The sequence below is a fragment of the Anas acuta genome, chromosome 1, assembly GCF_963932015.1.
Source record: "Anas acuta chromosome 1, bAnaAcu1.1, whole genome shotgun sequence".
Lineage (NCBI taxonomy): Eukaryota > Metazoa > Chordata > Aves > Anseriformes > Anatidae > Anas > Anas acuta.
The window spans coordinates 54,298,668-54,315,670 of NC_088979.1; the positions used below are offsets into that span (position 1 = coordinate 54,298,668).

A 17,003-nucleotide genomic window follows, 5' to 3' on the forward strand; every position below is an offset into this window, starting at 1 on the left:
CTACGAACACGGGGTTTACTCATTAGGTTTTATTCATCGCGTACTTGGGATCCGTGACCCTACTGACTGCTGGGTGAGGTGTTTGTGCACCCCACACCCGGGCCCACCCCAACGCCGGGGCCGCGGCCGGGGCCGGGACTCGAACCCGGGTCCCCGGCGGTTGAGCCGCCTCAGCGGCCGCAGCCCGCGCGCGCTCAGCCCGGGGGGCGGGCGGGGCCGCCTGACGTCACCGAGCGGGCGCGGCACCGCCCGGCGATCTCCCGCGCTTTGCTACCCCTTTAACCCCCCACCGGCTCCGCCGCGGCCCCTCCCTGCCCGCGCCGCCCGACCGCTCCGCTGACCAATCGCGAGCGGCCCACCGGAGCGGCCGACCAATCAGAACGCCGCGCCGCCTCCCCCGACCAATGAGAGAGGAGGAGGCGGTATTAATAGAGGAGGCGAAGCGGCGGAACGTCTCCTTCTATCTACTCACCAGCGGCCGCGACGTCACAAAGGCGGCGAGCCAATGAGCGGCGAGCCCCGGCGCGCCGCAGCCAATGAGAAGGCGCGGGGGCGGCCCCGTCTGCTGTGGCTGCGGCCGTGCTGGCTGCGGGCCCCCCCCCCCGCGCTCCCTTTCGCAGCAATGGCGGCGGCGGAGCAGGAGCAGCAGCACTTCTACCTCCTGCTGGGCAACCTGCTCAGCCCCGACAATGCGGTCCGCAAGCAGGCCGAGGTACCGCCGGCTGGGCGCCCTGGCGGGGCGGGCAGGGCAGGGAAGGGCAGGGCAGGGCAGGAGGGAGGCGGTTGGGAGGCGGCCGAGCCCCACGTGTGAGGAGGGGACGGTTGGGGGGGGGCGGTTGTGGCCGTTGGGCGCCGTTGGGCTGGGGGCTGCGGCCGTTGGGCGCGTGCCCGCCCGCCTCAGAGCGCCCCCCCTTTTCCCCATTCCCCTTTTCTCCCTCAGCGGGGAGGTTTTAACCCAAAATAATGCTTTTTATGACCAAAATCAGGCTGTTCTGTCTTCATTTCTTTCTCTTTTTTTTCTCTTTTTTTTATTTTTTTTTATTTTTCCCCCACCCGGCCGCCTGTATCAGCAGAAAGTTTGCCGGCGCGTCGCTTGAGCCCCGGCGCTTTGTGAGGGGCTAAGCCGCCTTAATTCCCCCCCCCCCCCCCCCCCTCCTCTCCCCGTTCCCCTGGTGGGGCCCCGGGGGGGTCCCGCCCCCGCCGGATTAAAGGCTCGGGTGCCCGGGTTTCAGGGCGAGTCCCCCCCGCCCGCCGCACCGGGCTTTTATCGCGCTCATCGCTTGGGCGCTCAGCAGGGTTCAGCGCCTCGCCTCACAAAGGATAACGCGGTCTGCTGGCTCCGGCTGCCCAAAGTGTGATTCAGGGCAGAGGATGCCTCTCAGGGCTTCCTGAGAGCCACGCCATCGATCGCTGCCCCCGCTTTCCCCAGGAGCAGTAGTACCCCCTGAACACAGAATGGAGGCTGTGCCTTGGGACCCGAATTTCTTCTCTTTTTTTTTTTTTTTCCAAGCGCTGGCATGTAACGTAACATTCCTCACAACTTTCTGAACTTTATCATGACAACTGCTAGCATATGACGCGCTCGCTTTCCAAGAAACTGGCTTTGGTTCGTATATGTCGTGAAGCCTGTGAGATGAAGCGTTCTTGGAATATGAAGGCTGAAAGTTAGGTTTTTACCCCTGGCTTACCAGAAGCTTGCTTGGAACCAATATGGAATTTGTTAAGTCTCCATAGATACACATGCACTATACTCCATCAGAATAAGAGACCTGAACTGTCACAACAGATTACCCAGCCTTGTCAGGTTCATCACTTTGTATACAAATACAAGCAAGCAGCACCATTTGTTCTTATTTAACTGTGCTGTATCTGACACTGAATTCCAAATATTTCCAAGGTGCATTGAAAGTATTTCCATGGCTTAGGATCATCTAGATCAGAAGGGTCCTCAGGAGGTCTGCAGTGCAGTCTGCCCAAAGCAGCACCAACTCTCAGGCCAGATGAGGTCACGCAGGGCACACGAGGGCTCTTTGGACAATAGGAAAGTATTGCGTAGGCTTTAGAATATTTGCTTACTAAAATCGTATAGGACTCTGATCTTAAACAGAGATAATGCAGTCGCATTTTAAAAATCTGCTAACTAGAAAGCAATATTAAAAGCTGTAGGGATTCAAATAGCTGAAGGTAAATGGAATAGCAGGTTTTTGTGTCCAATGAAAAATGACAAGAATGAGAAAAGGGTGGGTAGGCAACTGAATGAAACAGACTTGGGCTTTCATTGAATTTAGGGCAAGGGGTGTGTTACGTGGAAGATGAGATGTGGAGTCATTCCCTGTTTGTTGGGTTGGGGCATAGCAAAAGCTGTTTGTTTGAAAAAAAAAAAAAAAAAGGCTGAGAGTGAAAAAAAAAAGGCTGAGAGTGCACAGGTACTCTCAACTGATTCTGACCAGCTTGCTGAAACATGGTTCCTTCATTGTCTCTCATTAAAAAATTACTGTAATTTTGTTCATTGACAAAAAAAAAAAACAACTATATCCTATTTTTTATCTAAATTTTCTGGTAGAGACTTTTGATGTTCTTTATGTTGTCTTAGTGACTTCATGCTCTTTTAAATACATTCTTCATCTCTGGAAGAACAAGAGTACTAAATGTAGATAAAAGATACTAGTTTGCACATATTTTGAAAATTAGTGATACTGTGTAAGAAACTCGTATCTCAGCCCAAAACTGCACAACAGCTACCTTGTCCAGTTTATTCCATCAGGAATAAAAAGAATACACTGAAGATGTTGCAGTGTCTAGAATACAAGTTAGGGTCTAGCTAAGGCTTGTGGTAAATTGGGCAGAGCCAGGGGAGCAGTCCTCCAACAGCACAGGGGGACAGTTCTGGTTTTGGCCTTGTGCTCCTCTCACCTACCTTGCACTGAGCATCCTCTGAATCCACTTTGCTGGACTGACACAATTATCTCAGTGAACAGCCATATGGGTTGTTGCCATTTCCAGTGAGGTAAAGTAACTCCAGAAAGAACTTTGGGATGATCTGAATTGGCTTGAGGGAGGCCAGCTTTTACAGTGCTTCAGGTATCTGTGAAACCACAGCCTGAGCTCCACACTGTGCCTGCATTTAGGGAACCTTCTTGTTCCTGCATTTCTCTTTGGTTGTTTGTAAATAACAGTGCAATGTAAAACATGTTCATGGAAATGGTTAATCCGAGACGACTTTCTGTTTTGACCCTCAACCTCATTTAATTTTGCAGTCCCCATGAGATGATTAGATTAAATGCAATTCTTAGGGGATTTGGCCTCATTGATTGCATCTAGAGAGAATATGAAGTGCGAGTTGACTCCAGGACTGAGGCCTGCTAGGAAGCAGGTAGAGAAAGTGCAGGGAGATGTCTGATTTTAAACAGGTGATAAAGAAACAGTGTAATTGATAATTGCAGTTGTAATATCAAGGACATGCAAATTGCACTGGAGTATTAGTAAGATCTGGTACAATGGTGAGTATGGGGTAAGTAGGCAGGCAGGGAAATGAATGAAATGAGCCCGGATTGTGTGTAGGCTTGCTCACTGAGTCCAGACTAGGGTAGTGGGTATTTGGAAAGTGTGGGGTAATTTATCTTAAAACTAGTGTCCATAAAAACTAGCTCTCAGAGTTAGTAAGTACAGAACTATTTCTGAATGTTTAGGTAGTTGCTTTTCAGCTTGTGGTTCCTTTGCTCTTACCTTACGTATATTCAGTGTATCAGAAATAAGAATTTACAGTTCTATAATGCTCACATATGCTGTGCTTCTGGTATTAAAACTTATTCTGTGCTCTCACTTTGGCACTTAACACTAACAAAACCACAGTGCATACAGACAGTGTGCCAGACAAGGTAACTGAACTTCTCATTAAACTTCACCGTTTAGTAGGGGCATTTCCCTTAAGGGGAGACTAAGTAGCCTCTCTCTGTTGTACTTTGAGAAGGATATTTAAGATATTATGCCTTGGATATAGTACCTCACTGAAATACAGGTAGGAGTTTTAAAATGAAGAGTACCTATTCAGTATGCGTAGCCAAGCTGTGACTTGGCTACCACACGACATTGTAAAAGCCAAAAAAAAGATTCAGGAAAAGAACAGAACAGATCTATGGGCTATAGATCGGTCAGTGGTTATTAACCTATTGTTCCTAGTTCAGTTTCACGCTTCTGAAGTTCTTAATCCTTTGATGTGATGAAAGCTAGGATGGATTCCCAGGAGGGTATGTGTTCCCTTTATGTTGTGTTTCTTAACTCGTCTCGTAAGTGGCCAGCAATGCATTATTCCAACATGGCAGGTCTTCTCAGGTAATTAAGACTTGACTTGTGGCTTTAAAGCAGGCCAGAAAATTTCACTTTGATAGATTTTATTTTTTTTTTCAAAGTTATTTTCCTATTAACTGTGTGGGTACTGAAGTAGGGTTGTTTAAAAAGAAAAGTCAATTCATATTAAAGCTTAAAACATGTTTTCTAGTAACTGTTTACAATAAATTGCATCTCTTTCCATGCAGGAGACATATGAGAATATACCAGGTCAATCCAAGATCACGTTCCTCCTACAAGCAATCAGGAATACTGCTGCTGCTGAGGAGGTAAATCTCAACAGTCTTTGGATTCTGCAGTTTTTCAAGGAAATGTGGAGAAGGATGAGGGAAGACATCAGCGATGGTCATTTTGGGATAAATTAACAAGTTGGTCATTAACTGAACCATCTTAATTTACTGCACATTTGTGAAGGGACCAAGTTCACTGGCTTAGACTTCGTGATGTAGGGTATTTAGTTTCAGAAGTAGTCTTTCATAAGTGTCTGCTTAGATCTCTATTGTTTTCTGGTTTTGTATTTTGTTTAATGAATGGGTTCTTTCCTTAAAAAAATGTGTAACTAATGCATGGGTGTTACTGTGATGTTCCTTTGTGTTATAGTTGAGAAATGCCTTCTGTTTTGAGGTCCTATCTCTAAACGTGTTAAACATTGCTTACATATCATCTGAAACTTCTGGAGCTTCTTAAATTAGAAAGAGATCAGGTAGCAGTTGTTTTATATTTTATTCAGAGTACTTTTGCATTTTGCCTTATCTGGAGAAGATATGCTCATTAAATTACCTATCAGTGTTATAGTTTGAAGGACTAGCAGGTCAAAAATAGTAACTGACTTTTGGTTATTTGATTTTGTGAAGGCTCACACTTGAGTGATCAGGTAGTTCTTGCTACTAAACTATTATTCACTTAGATATGCAGAGTGAAACACTAAGCTTTCGGAGTACTCCAAACTTCAGAGCTACTTAGAAGTCAAAGGTATTTACTTTTTTTTCAAATCTAGAGTTTTACTGGGCACCGGAGGGATGTACTGTGTAGAATTTCCAAACAATATTGTAAGGAGACTGTAACAGCGCTGTTCGTTTCTGGATAGTGATCTCTTCTGGTGGATAGTAATCAGTTTAAAGGTAGACAGTGTTTGTGCTTTTTGATGCTGAGAAGGTATCAGCTTACTAATACTGATGCTTATTTACCTACAAAGCCATATTCTTCTGACAATCCTTCAATATTATACTTGCAACTGGTTGCATAAGAGCTGAGTAGTTTTCCATCCTGCTGCTTTGAGATGTTTCTGATGACAAAGTAATTCAGAGGTCTCTCCTGTATTTAAATTTGCCATGGAAAATAAAATCTACTGCTGTTCCTTTTTCTTCAGAAGGTGGTGTTATGCCCTGAAGTCATGTCTGTATGCACAAGCTTCTGTTTTGTACTGAATGAATTTGATAACAGCCTGAGTTGACAACTGCAAAGTCATGCCTGTGTGAATATATACATGCTCCATATAGTTACTGATATCACTCCCTTATGTCAGATAAGCAAATAGCCCATGTCTAAAACTTAGAATCTTACCAATGACTTGGCTTCTTCTAACTTGCTCAGGTGCTAAGTAACTTCTTTTGCCTCTGAAGGGTAACCTCTGCCATCTTTGATAAAAAGCTAACATTTGTAGAATAACTTTGACAATTTAACTCCACCAATGTACAAAGCAAAGAAAGGTTTAGTGTTAGCTCGTAACTGAATCATACATGAGGTGCTGGACTCAAGAAATCCTGATTAATAAAATCTGCAAACACCTTCTCTTCCCCATAAACCCAAACATAGCCTAAGTGGAGTCATCACGTGTTTGATCTAAACACTGCAAATGGACATACAGGGAAGAATTCTGTGTGTGTTTAGTAAGTATGGTGCTGGTATGAACAGCTAGGCACTTGGGTCTGCCATATTTTATGTGGATCCCAATGTTGGGGAGAACAGTGTGTCAACGGTAGTCAGGGCCTTGGGTCTATACACTATACTTGGGCCGATACACTTGGGTTTGTACACCTGCTCTGAGCGCACACAGCATGCTGGCACCACTGAACACAGGCTGCTGGAAGAAGTCTCAAAACCTTGCTCAGGCTACAGGAAACATGGGTTCAAATCCATGTGCATCCTACAGCTTCTGTCTTACTGCCTTTCCCCATCCCATGAAAAGTGGGTTGGAGTAAATGCTCCATCCAGTGTGCTGGAACTGGGCTGTGCTGTTGCAGGGCAGCAGTTGAGTGCAATCCTGGTGGCAACCTAGTCATTTTGGCATTTAGGTGGTGCAACAGGGATTCACATCTTAAGGACAGCTTGTATCTGACATGGAAAGAAACGTTAAACCAGCTCAGAAATAACTCTTACAAACTAGCTGTATAACAGGTTTATCTCCTTCTAACCGAATGCCTACACTGTGGAAATAATCACCTTTTTCCTTCTGTTCTCATATCATGCTTTCCTGGTAGCAGGGTAACACTGTTTACAGAAGTGGAGTGAAGCACCCAGCATAGCAGAGTGCTTCTCTGCCAGCTGACGAGCGAGGTGGTCCACCTCAGGCTAAGGCACAGCTTGAACCCAGATCCTTGATGCCCTGAACCTGTAGTCTCACTGTTACAAAGTTAGGATTCTAGAGATGAACAGGAAGGTGCTATATATTCACAGCTTATTTGGTGTTTTTTATTCTCAGGATGTGTCTCAAGTGTTAAAGGCTGCTCCTTTTGCAGTTTTGATTTATCACCTAACTCTGAGAGAGGAGCAGAAGCTCTGCATATTCCTCTGTATTTGTTTTCTTGCTGATTAACTCTAGACTGGCAGTCTTTAATTTTGTCCTAACTTGGAGTTGAGAATCTTCAAGTGCTGTGAAATACAGGAACAAACTCTGTGTAAAGCTGGGTTTTTGCTATACTCACAGCCCTCTTAGAATTTCTCCGACTTTTCTCTTTTCCCTCTCCATATTGTCACACAGAGCTTGCATTTCTTAATCTGAAAACTGCTGTGGGCAGCTTCCTCTTCGGCGTTTGGAGGGGTAGGCAGGCAGCCTGTACGTTGCCAATGCGCCACAGTTCTCCCTTTGAGTTGTGTGGGAACTTTAGGCACTGTGCACTTTGATTCTACTTGGGGCTGACCCCTCAAATGAAGTTGTGGAAGTCCATCGTCAGATCACATCCTAAATATCGATTGCTCCCATCCATCAGTATTTTCATCTTTGAGGATGTAAAAGGAACAGTAAAACAAAAGCAAAAAAATCAGTGCCAGTAGATGCACAAGAGGGTCAGTCTCTTTCTCACAAAATAGGGCACGGTCACCCAAATACTTTGAATGCCAGTGTAGAACACAGTATCCCAAATATCTCTTTGTAGTTCTGCCCTGTTTCAGCAAGTGGGTTTGCCTCTTGTGCCTTGGTTCTGCAATCTGTAAAGTCTTAGAACATCTTTTTTAAATCACCGCAGAATTTATTGATAAGAAGTAGTGCACTGAAATTTGAATATCAGGACTACATTTTTATGTTAATACCACTGACATTTCCACTGTATGTCCCCCTGTACTCGGCCCTGGTGAGGCCGCACCTCGAGTACTGTGTTCAGTTTTGGGCCCCTCGCTACAAGAAGGACATCGAGGTGCTTGAGCGGGTCCAAAGAAGGGCGACGAAGCTGGTGAGGGGCCTGGAGAGCAAGTCCTACGAGGAGCGGCTGAAGGAGCTGGGCTTGTTCAGCCTAGAGAAGAGGAGGCTCAGGGGTGACCTTATTGCTCTGTATAAGTACATTAAAGGAGGCTGTAGCGAGGTGGGGGTTGGCCTGTTCTCCCATGTGCCTGGTGACAGGACGAGGGGGAATGGGCTAAAGTTACGCCAGGGGAGTTTTAGGTTAGATGTTAGGAAGAATTTCTTCACTGAAAGGGTTGTGAGGCATTGGAACGGGCTGCCCAGGGAGGTGGTGGAGTCACCATCCCTGGAAGTCTTCAAAAGACGTTTAGATGTAGAGCTTAGGGATATGGTTTAGTGGGGACTGTTAGTTTTAGGTCAGAGGTTGGACTCGATGATCTTGAGGTCTCTTCCAACCTAGAAAATTCTGTGATTCTGTGATTCTGTGATCTCAGTAATCCAGACATGCAGAAGAATCCAGTTCTAGGAGAGAATTTTCCTATTTGAGCTTCATTGGAAGACAAATTCTTCGGGGAGGTAGAGTTCACTGTTCCTCTTCTTATCAAAAGCAATAGTGGCTAAGTTACGGTATTTTGAAATGCTTGTTTGGGTATACATCTTGTAATACTTAAATATAAAAGGGCCTTTGGTGTGCATTAAAAATATATATCCTTGCTTCTTTAAAGCAAAAGAAACTGTCCCAGAACTGCCATTGATCAACCATGTTCATCATAATTGAATTCACAATAGTAATTTACATAGGCAGATGTTTGCTAAGGAAAACTTGCTATTTATTTTTAGAAGTCAGTTGCTTCTGTCACTCTTTGAAAAGTTTGAATTTGCTCTAGGGAATTTGGAATATATTTTCTAAGCTAGGAACAATAACCAGAAGGTAATTCACTAGCACAGATCTTGTGTTCTTCTGTATACCTGATTGCTTGTCTTGTACCTTGCAATCAGTCTGTGTTTGTCTGTCTTCCCAATATTTTAAATTAAATTCTTCAGAGGGAGAAACTATTACCTTTGAGACTGTGTTTTAAGAAAATGAGCGTTATTCCCTGTCTGGCTACATATGAATTGCTTCAGTAAAGGAATGAAAGTAATGTAAGTTCAGTCATTATAAGATGTCAGAATATGCACAGAAATACAATGAGTATGGGAAGATGTTGAATCAGAGTTTTTGTGGCCTTGCTTAGTCCCAGCACATATGCTTCTAAGTCAAGGCTTCTTCTATGTAAGTTCATACTACTAATGAGTTGAGGTTATAATATTTCACAATATTGATTCTTCTAGGGATGGGAAAAGGGAAGACACTGTTATATTGTAGTACTACTAAAATTGATGGGCAAGCTGTTAGTGGGATTCACAGTGGCAGAGGGGAAAATCTCTTCTGTTACAACCTCATGTCCCTCTATGTGATATATTAGAGGACCTTAGCTTATGATGGAGCTACAGCACAAGTAATCACCATGACCCTCTTTGTTCCCCTTCTGTCTTAAATCTAATAAGAAAGATCTACTAATCCTACATATGTGGTGGCTTTGGTCCTTGCTGGTGCTAATGTGGAGGAGGAGATGAGGAAGGATGTAGAGCAAGGTGTAGTTCTGGTCCTTCCCTTCTGTTGGCATAGAGGCATTTTACATGAAATACATGTTGAGCCTGCTGACTGCAAAGCACAGCATGAACAGTATCTTCAGTGACTTTTTTCCAGCAATACCAACTTTCATACGATATGTTAGAAGTTGAGACTTTGCTCCGTTGAGAGATCTGTTAGAAATCTAACTTCATTAGTTCTGCTACTCACTGAATGTTTTGGAATTCCAAAGGCTGTCACAAGGGAAACTGTTTTTCACTCAAGTACACATTCAATTAAGAATATTTTAGGAAAAAAATAGCATGTGTTGCATTAGAGTTCAATAAATATGAATTTTGTATTTGAAATTTGAAACTAGGGTATTTCTGTGAGGATTTAATGCGTAACGCTTTGTTACATGGGTTAAACTTCAGAAGCTTGGGGGGGTGTTTTTAATTACGTCTTGTCCTTTTAATTACTGCTTGTCCTTCTAGAAACACTGGTTAGTGAACAACACATTTAAGTCATTCAGGATGCTTCATGTATCTTTTGCCTTTACTGCACGTTTTGTTCTATTCATTTGGAATTAGTCACCCATACTTCTTGCTTCCAGTTCTTTTATAATTGTAAATAAATATGTAAATGATACTCTTGTGAAATTGCTGTATACAAGCAGGAAGCATGGAGCATTGATATGTAGTGTTTGAGGTTCCTAGCTCAAATTCAATTTTAAGGAAAAACAGTGTATCATAGATGTGTGAAAGGCTGAAAGCTCTGGTTCTTTTTGACAAAGTAATCCTGTGCTTGGAACAAAATCTCACTCTAGGTTCTTGAATCTTAAGGGTAAAATTTCCTTGTTTGAGAAAGGGCTTACAGATTAATTTTCTGACAAAACTCTCCCATTAAGTCATCTGTTAATCCAAAAAAACCCTTTAGGATTATAATTATCCCAGTGGGACATTTAAAATACCAGGAAGATGTGATTTAAACATCTTTCTATAATGCAGCTAAGTTTTTTAACTTGTCATAAAATATGTCCAAGGTTTAGCTCCAGAAAAAGCTTAATACCTTAGAGGATTTCATGATTATTTCTTTGAATATTTGAATAGCTGTGATAGTTCAGAAACATCAGTTTACGGTAATGTCTCTGACAGTATTTTTATCTACTATTGTAACTGTCATCTCTTGCTTGAGAGGTATTCCATTCACCAAACAAGTCTATACCGTGCAAACTGATCATTGAAAGCATGTCAGTCATCATTCATCAGAAGAACATGATTGTTCTTTTTCATTGCAGTTTGGGAACAGGCGTTACAGAATACAGAAAAAGATTTGAAGCTGTTTGTGTGTAGGAAACCTCTAAACAAAATAGGTGCTAAATTTCTGGTGCTTTTAGTAGCACCAGACCCAATGGTCAGTGAAATGGTTGCTAGTACTATCTAAATGACATTATAAACCACTTCCTTTTAGAAAAGGAACAGAGTGCCACAGTTACTCATGGAAATAGAAGTTTTCTTTCTTAAATTTTGTATCAGAACACTAATGTATGTGCTGTCTCATTCAATAGGCTAGACAAATGGCAGCTGTCCTTCTACGACGTCTTTTATCTTCTGCCTTTGAAGAAGTTTATCCAGCTCTTTCACCTGATGATCAGACCTCTATCAAAAGTGGACTGCTGTTGATCATTCAGTTGGAAACACAGTCCAGTATGAGAAAGAAGATCTGTGACATTGTCGCTGAGTTGGCCAGGAACTTAATAGGTACTTTATATAAGCTGATATTGTGGCAAAATATTTATGTATTGATAGCAGTTTTATCTCTTATTCTCTAGTGTTGTGTAGACCTCTGCTCATTATTGTACTAATTAATTTCAGGGTTTAAAATAAAATGTAATGTTTGCTTACGTTATCCTTGACCAGGTAAAAATAAGATTCTTTAGCTTTGCTTTTTAAATTGCTTGAGTTCAGGTGAGATTGTGTGAAGTTCTAGAAATCTAGTTGCATTTGAATTCTGATGAACGTTACACTGAACGTCTGCACCATGTACTCTTTCCAGTACTGTTATATAGCAGTAAATAGAGATCACTGTTTCTGAGATGCTGTATCTTATGCTATGACTTGGATGCATCTTCAGATCAGTTCTGAAATTAATTTGAGTAGTGAGGAACGGTTGCCTCACATAACTGAGGTCTAGCCACTCTTTGTTTGCTTATCTTAAAAATCTTGCGTTTAATCTAGATGAAGATGGAAACAACCAGTGGCCAGAAGTTCTGAAATTCTTATTCGACTCTGTCAGCTCACAGAATGTTGGACTGCGTGAGGCTGCTCTGCATATTTTCTGGTAAGCTTTCAGACTTTGCTACTTTTTCACAGGTTATCCAAGTAGTAGCTGTAAAACTGTAACAACACTGTCACTACTTAATTAACGAATGGTTATATTATAGCTTTTCTATTGTATGGTGATTTTCGTGAATTCTAACACGTGCAGTTACAATCTATAAAACAATGAATAAGGTTAAGACAGTGGTTAAGGTTGCACTGTGAATTTTCACTAATGTTCTGGTCTTTTTAGGAATTTTCCTGGAATTTTTGGGAATCAGCAGCAGCACTATCTGGAGGTCATTAAGAGGATGCTGGTTCAGTGTATGCAAGATCAAGAGCATCCATCAGTAAGATCTTTATATTTTTGCTTGTTAATGCTCTTTCCCATCCCAAGTATCAAGACTTTGCAGTTGCAGCTTCAGACATTAAGGTTAACACATTAAATTCCAACCTGAGAATTGTGTTACCCGAGAATGATGTGTATCTGCAGGTGGTTTGACTATGCCTACAGCAAAACAAAAGAGCCAAACCTTTTTGTGATCCTCAGGCTGGCTGACTGGCTTATACAACACTGCTTTGACCAAGACTCTTCCCTAGCAGTTATGGTTGGAGAAACCTGTACCTGGGGTTGTGGTGATGTAAAGTAGAGCCAGGGGTTTTAGCCAGCAGTGTGGGTGCCCAGAAACACTTTGTTCAGCTCAGTTTCTGGCCCTCCTGTTTAACAGAGTAGATGCGTTCTGTACTGGTCATGCATACTTAGCTCTGTGGGCATGTGGCAAGCCTCGCTTTTCTAGAAGGTTTCAGATTTACTGATTTGTTCAGGGAATTGTACTTTGAGAGTGTTTCTGTTGTTCGGGAGAATACTGGGCAACGATAAGAAACCCTGCTGAGGTATGTGGGTTCAGTTTACTGCTCCTCCATGGATTACTTTTTCTGACCTTTGAAACTCAACTGAGTAACATTTTGAAAAGTACCACAAATCATGCCTTTACAGAAGCATGTTTTAAACACTTAAATTACGCTTTTTGAAAAATGGATCTTTGACGCTTGCATACATATTTGAAATTGGAAGGGAAATTGAGGACAATGGCTTTTTTAAAAAAAAAATCATAACACACTGGAATATTTGCCGTGTCAGAAGAATAATACAATAAACTTTTTGATATCATGGAGGACATAGGTGCTGAGAATCTTATCACTCACTTTACCTTAATTTGAAGCAAGATGCCGAACTCAAAGTTAAAAACTAATTCCTGTGTCTATTAGGAAAATTTGAAAGGGAAATGATAATCCCATGTAAAGTCTCATAATGGGCCTAGTGTTAAAAGAAAACAGACATTTCATTACCAGTTCTTCATATTTCTCTCTCCAATCTTGCCTTCTAGATCAAGACTCTGTCTGCTAGAGCTGCAGCTGCATTTGTGCTTGCTAATGAGCACAATCTTCCCCTCCTAAAACATTTTGCAGATTTACTACCTGGAATCTTGCAGGTAAGAAACCACACAAGTAAGTCTTTGCCATTAGTGTGTCTGTGTTGACTGGATCCGTACAAATTACTGATCTGCAAAGTTTTGTTACGTATGAATTTTTGAGGAGACCTAGATTGATTATATGTTAATCTGACATCAGTCACCAGCAAGATGGAAAACATAAGGAATTTTGTAAACACAAGCTAACTGACAGAATTTTAAGGAAAATAGTTCGATGCTGATCAACTTAGTGTTACCTAGATAAGAGTTAAAATTCTTTGTAAGATACTTAACTAAAACTAGTTTCTTAATTAGCCCTAGTATTGAGAAATACTTGAAATCTCAGGGTAGTCCATGTTTAAAGTAGTCAATTAGGAAAATCATTTACACACGATATGCCATACCTCTTCAGTTTAGAGGAAAGCATAGAATTATTCTGCCAAAGATTTCTCAAACTAGGAACAGTGTGAATAAAATAATCTTAGCTGTTTGATAAATTGAACTAGCAAACAGAATGACTTCTTATGCTTCATATTGCGTCTGAGACTGGGTTAGGTCCCTTTTAGGAGGGATACAGTTCAGCAAAAGTTGGTATTCTAATATAAGGTTGTTTACTTTTGGGGAGAACCCTATTGTAAACCAAACCAGAGACAGAAATTATTTGAGCTCTGGAGGAATGCTATTTCACAGTCCTGTTCCCTTTCTATATTAATAAAAAGATGGAAATAACTAAGTACCTGTGGTAAAAGCTGTAGTGAACTTCCTGTGTTTTTTTTTTTAATTTGTCTGTTTAGGTTAAAGACAGATTTCTTGCTGCAGTTAGCATAGCAGGTTCTTGTTGATAGTGTGAGCTATAAACATTGTTGATACGTGTATTGTGGCAGCTGAAGCAAAGTTGTGCCAAGTTTACTGTCTTCTGTAAGTATTGGCATTCTGCTTGATCTTAAATGGAAGCCGAGAAGAATTTATTAAAATGGTCTGAATGTTAACTGTGTACTAGTCCGTACAAGAAATGTATTTTGATACTGAGGTCACTATTCGGTGGTTAGTCTTTGTCTCACTTTGGCAATGGCAGTTGTATTGTTCAAACGTTGTAACTGGCTGAGAGGACCTTGGCTACTGAGCACTGTATGAGTGGGAGCTAGGCAGGATTTGGGGTGGGCATGCCATTTGTCCTGATGTTCAGCAATTAAATAGTATGCTGTTTTTAGACTACAGACTAATAGCCCACTCTGTGATATAACTCTCAAAGCTACTATTTTAGGCTGTAAAAGCACATGCTAAACGCTGTGTTACAGCACTTGGCTTGTATTTTCAAGCTATTTTGCAACTGTAGAGCACAGAATTATGTTACAAAATCTGTCTTCTAAAATACTTATTGTGAGAAGGACTAGATTCTCTGGCTGTGGTAACACAAGATGGATATGAAAATCCAAGTTTATAAATAGGAGATGGGATGTGTTAGAATAGTGGTGAGTGACCTTTGGAGACAGTTGGATGCTTTTTTTGTTGCTGTTGAAGTTCATTTTGCTCAAGTATTGCACCGGTTTAAAAAAATACATGAATAAGCTAAAGTTAAAAATCTGACTTTGCAATTCAGTCCTTCTAGTCAAATTCTCTAGCACTTAAAACTCTCAGAACTAATTGCTGAAACCTGTATCCAAGGGACTTAACTCAGTGGTAGTTTAAAAAAAAAATCAGGAGAGGTAAAATAAAACAACCCACACCTGGAACTTCATCTGACTGTAGTTGTTCGTGTTCAATACTACTAACAAGTGCATCTGCATTTTAGGTCTCAACTTGATATGTTTCTAAGTTTAAACCACAAGTTCAGAAACTTGTTTTAATACAATGTCAAAGTTGTATTGGGTGTAGAGTCCAGAGTTTTAAAGAAACTTCCAGTAAATATGGAATATTTATAAATAAACTTCCAGAGGACGAGTAATATCTACTAGCAAAGAAAATGCAAAGAGTTTTTTCAGAACAGTTTTGTTAAAAGATGTTGCTTCTGTGTTGAAAATGAAGTTGTGGGTTGCTTGAGTGGCTTTATCAAAAGTATCGGATTCTAGATTAAAGTATTAAAAAATGCACCTAGCTATTCACTTAGAAAAAAGTTGCTACACTAGTTAGACATCTAATACTTTGTTAATGAGAATTCCTTTCAAAACCCAGAAGTGTGCTTAAAGACTGCTTTTTCTTTAGAGGTTTGGGTTTTTGTGTCCTACTTTTAGAAGAGTTTTAAGCACCATCAAATAACTGTGTGATGTTTTGGTACTGGAGCATCAACTTGGTCACCTAAAAGTAAGCTTTAAATTACTTTTCAGGATGTGGCTAGAGGATAGGAAAGATCCTTACAAAAAAAATTTGATTTCTTTTTTTCCTTTCCTGTAGCTGAAGGCTGAAAGGTCTGCTTTAATTCAGTGGCTCTTCAGAGCTGTCCAGAAAAAAATAAGAAATTATTAAAACTTGAGATTCCTGGTGTTCTGAAGTCTAAGCTATTCAAAGCTGTTCTCACATAACAGTTAAAAACAAAAAAGGCTGATTTTGTTTCTCCTTCTGGGCAGAGTTCCTCTGAGGACTTGTTCTTTATTTAAAATGCTTTTTTGAACATGTGCATGTCAAAGAATAGTGTGGGTTTTTTGCATGTTAGCACCCCTGATTTGTGACCTGAATGTTGCCTGAGTGTCTGTTATGTTAGATTTGAACTAATAATGACAAAAATTGATGGTATGTAACATTGTGAACCATAACTTCCTAACAGAAATCTTGCAGGTTTTGGACCCTGTATATGCTTCCTTGGTAATCTCAGTTATATGCTGTTTGCTTTTTATTTAATCCTGTCTTCATTTTATCTCTTTGTAGGCTGTAAATGATTCCTGCTACCAAAATGATGACTCTGTTCTCAAGTCCCTTGTAGAAATCGCAGATTCTGTTCCCAAGTATTTACGACCACATTTAGAACCTACGCTGCAACTAAGTCTGAGGGTAAAGCCAAGAATTCTTAAGTCACTTTTTTTTTTCTCCCCTTGAAACCTGTTTTCTAACCATTTGCTCTAATCTTCTGGATTGTAGTTGTGTGCAGATGCCAGTCTCAGTAACATGCAGCGTCAATTGGCACTTGAAGTAATTGTGACCTTGTCAGAAACTGCTGCTGCTATGCTGAGGAGGCATACAAACATTGTTGCACAAGCCAGTAAGTATTTTACTCATTTTCTTTGGTGAAATAATTTGTCTTCTTTTATGGCATTAAACTGACTTTGCAGGTGTTCAAGTGGCGAAACCATATGGTTTTTTTTTGCTGATGATGATAACTTTAAGTGACACTGAGTTGGGTTTTATTAAGGAGGAAACACTTTTTTCCTGTTACGACTCTTCATGAATTAATCTGTGCTTATGCAGTCACCAGCAATTTGTATAAAATTACAGTGGACTCTTCATAAGGTGTTTCCAAAGAAAATACTACTCTCATGCTGCTGGCTTTGGAAATCTGTACTGTGTTTAAAAAAAAAAAAAAGGTTGATGCATTTAGTTCTGAAGTCCTACGTTTGAAGTTTGGTATGTAGGCCAGATATTCTGTGGTGCTGGCAACTGAAGACAGAAGGAATTCAGCACGCATGTTAAGCTTCAGTGTTGAGTTA

General features: G+C 41.1%; 1 protein-coding gene across 1 annotated transcript in view; it reads left to right on the forward strand.

Annotated features, from left to right (window-relative positions):
• The first annotated feature begins 487 nt into the window (after positions 1 to 487).
• The window catches only part of IPO5 (importin 5), a 39,978-nt gene continuing 23,462 nt past the window's right edge, over positions 488 to 17,003 (forward strand). The window contains exons 1-8 of the mRNA XM_068677353.1: positions 488 to 712; positions 4,536 to 4,616; positions 11,143 to 11,335; positions 11,813 to 11,915; positions 12,147 to 12,243; positions 13,282 to 13,386; positions 16,228 to 16,350; positions 16,438 to 16,558. Coding sequence (XP_068533454.1) covers positions 506 to 712; positions 4,536 to 4,616; positions 11,143 to 11,335; positions 11,813 to 11,915; positions 12,147 to 12,243; positions 13,282 to 13,386; positions 16,228 to 16,350; positions 16,438 to 16,558 — 1,030 coding nt within the window. The 5' untranslated portion in view covers positions 488 to 505. The remainder of the gene's footprint in view (positions 713 to 4,535; positions 4,617 to 11,142; positions 11,336 to 11,812; positions 11,916 to 12,146; positions 12,244 to 13,281; positions 13,387 to 16,227; positions 16,351 to 16,437; positions 16,559 to 17,003) is intronic.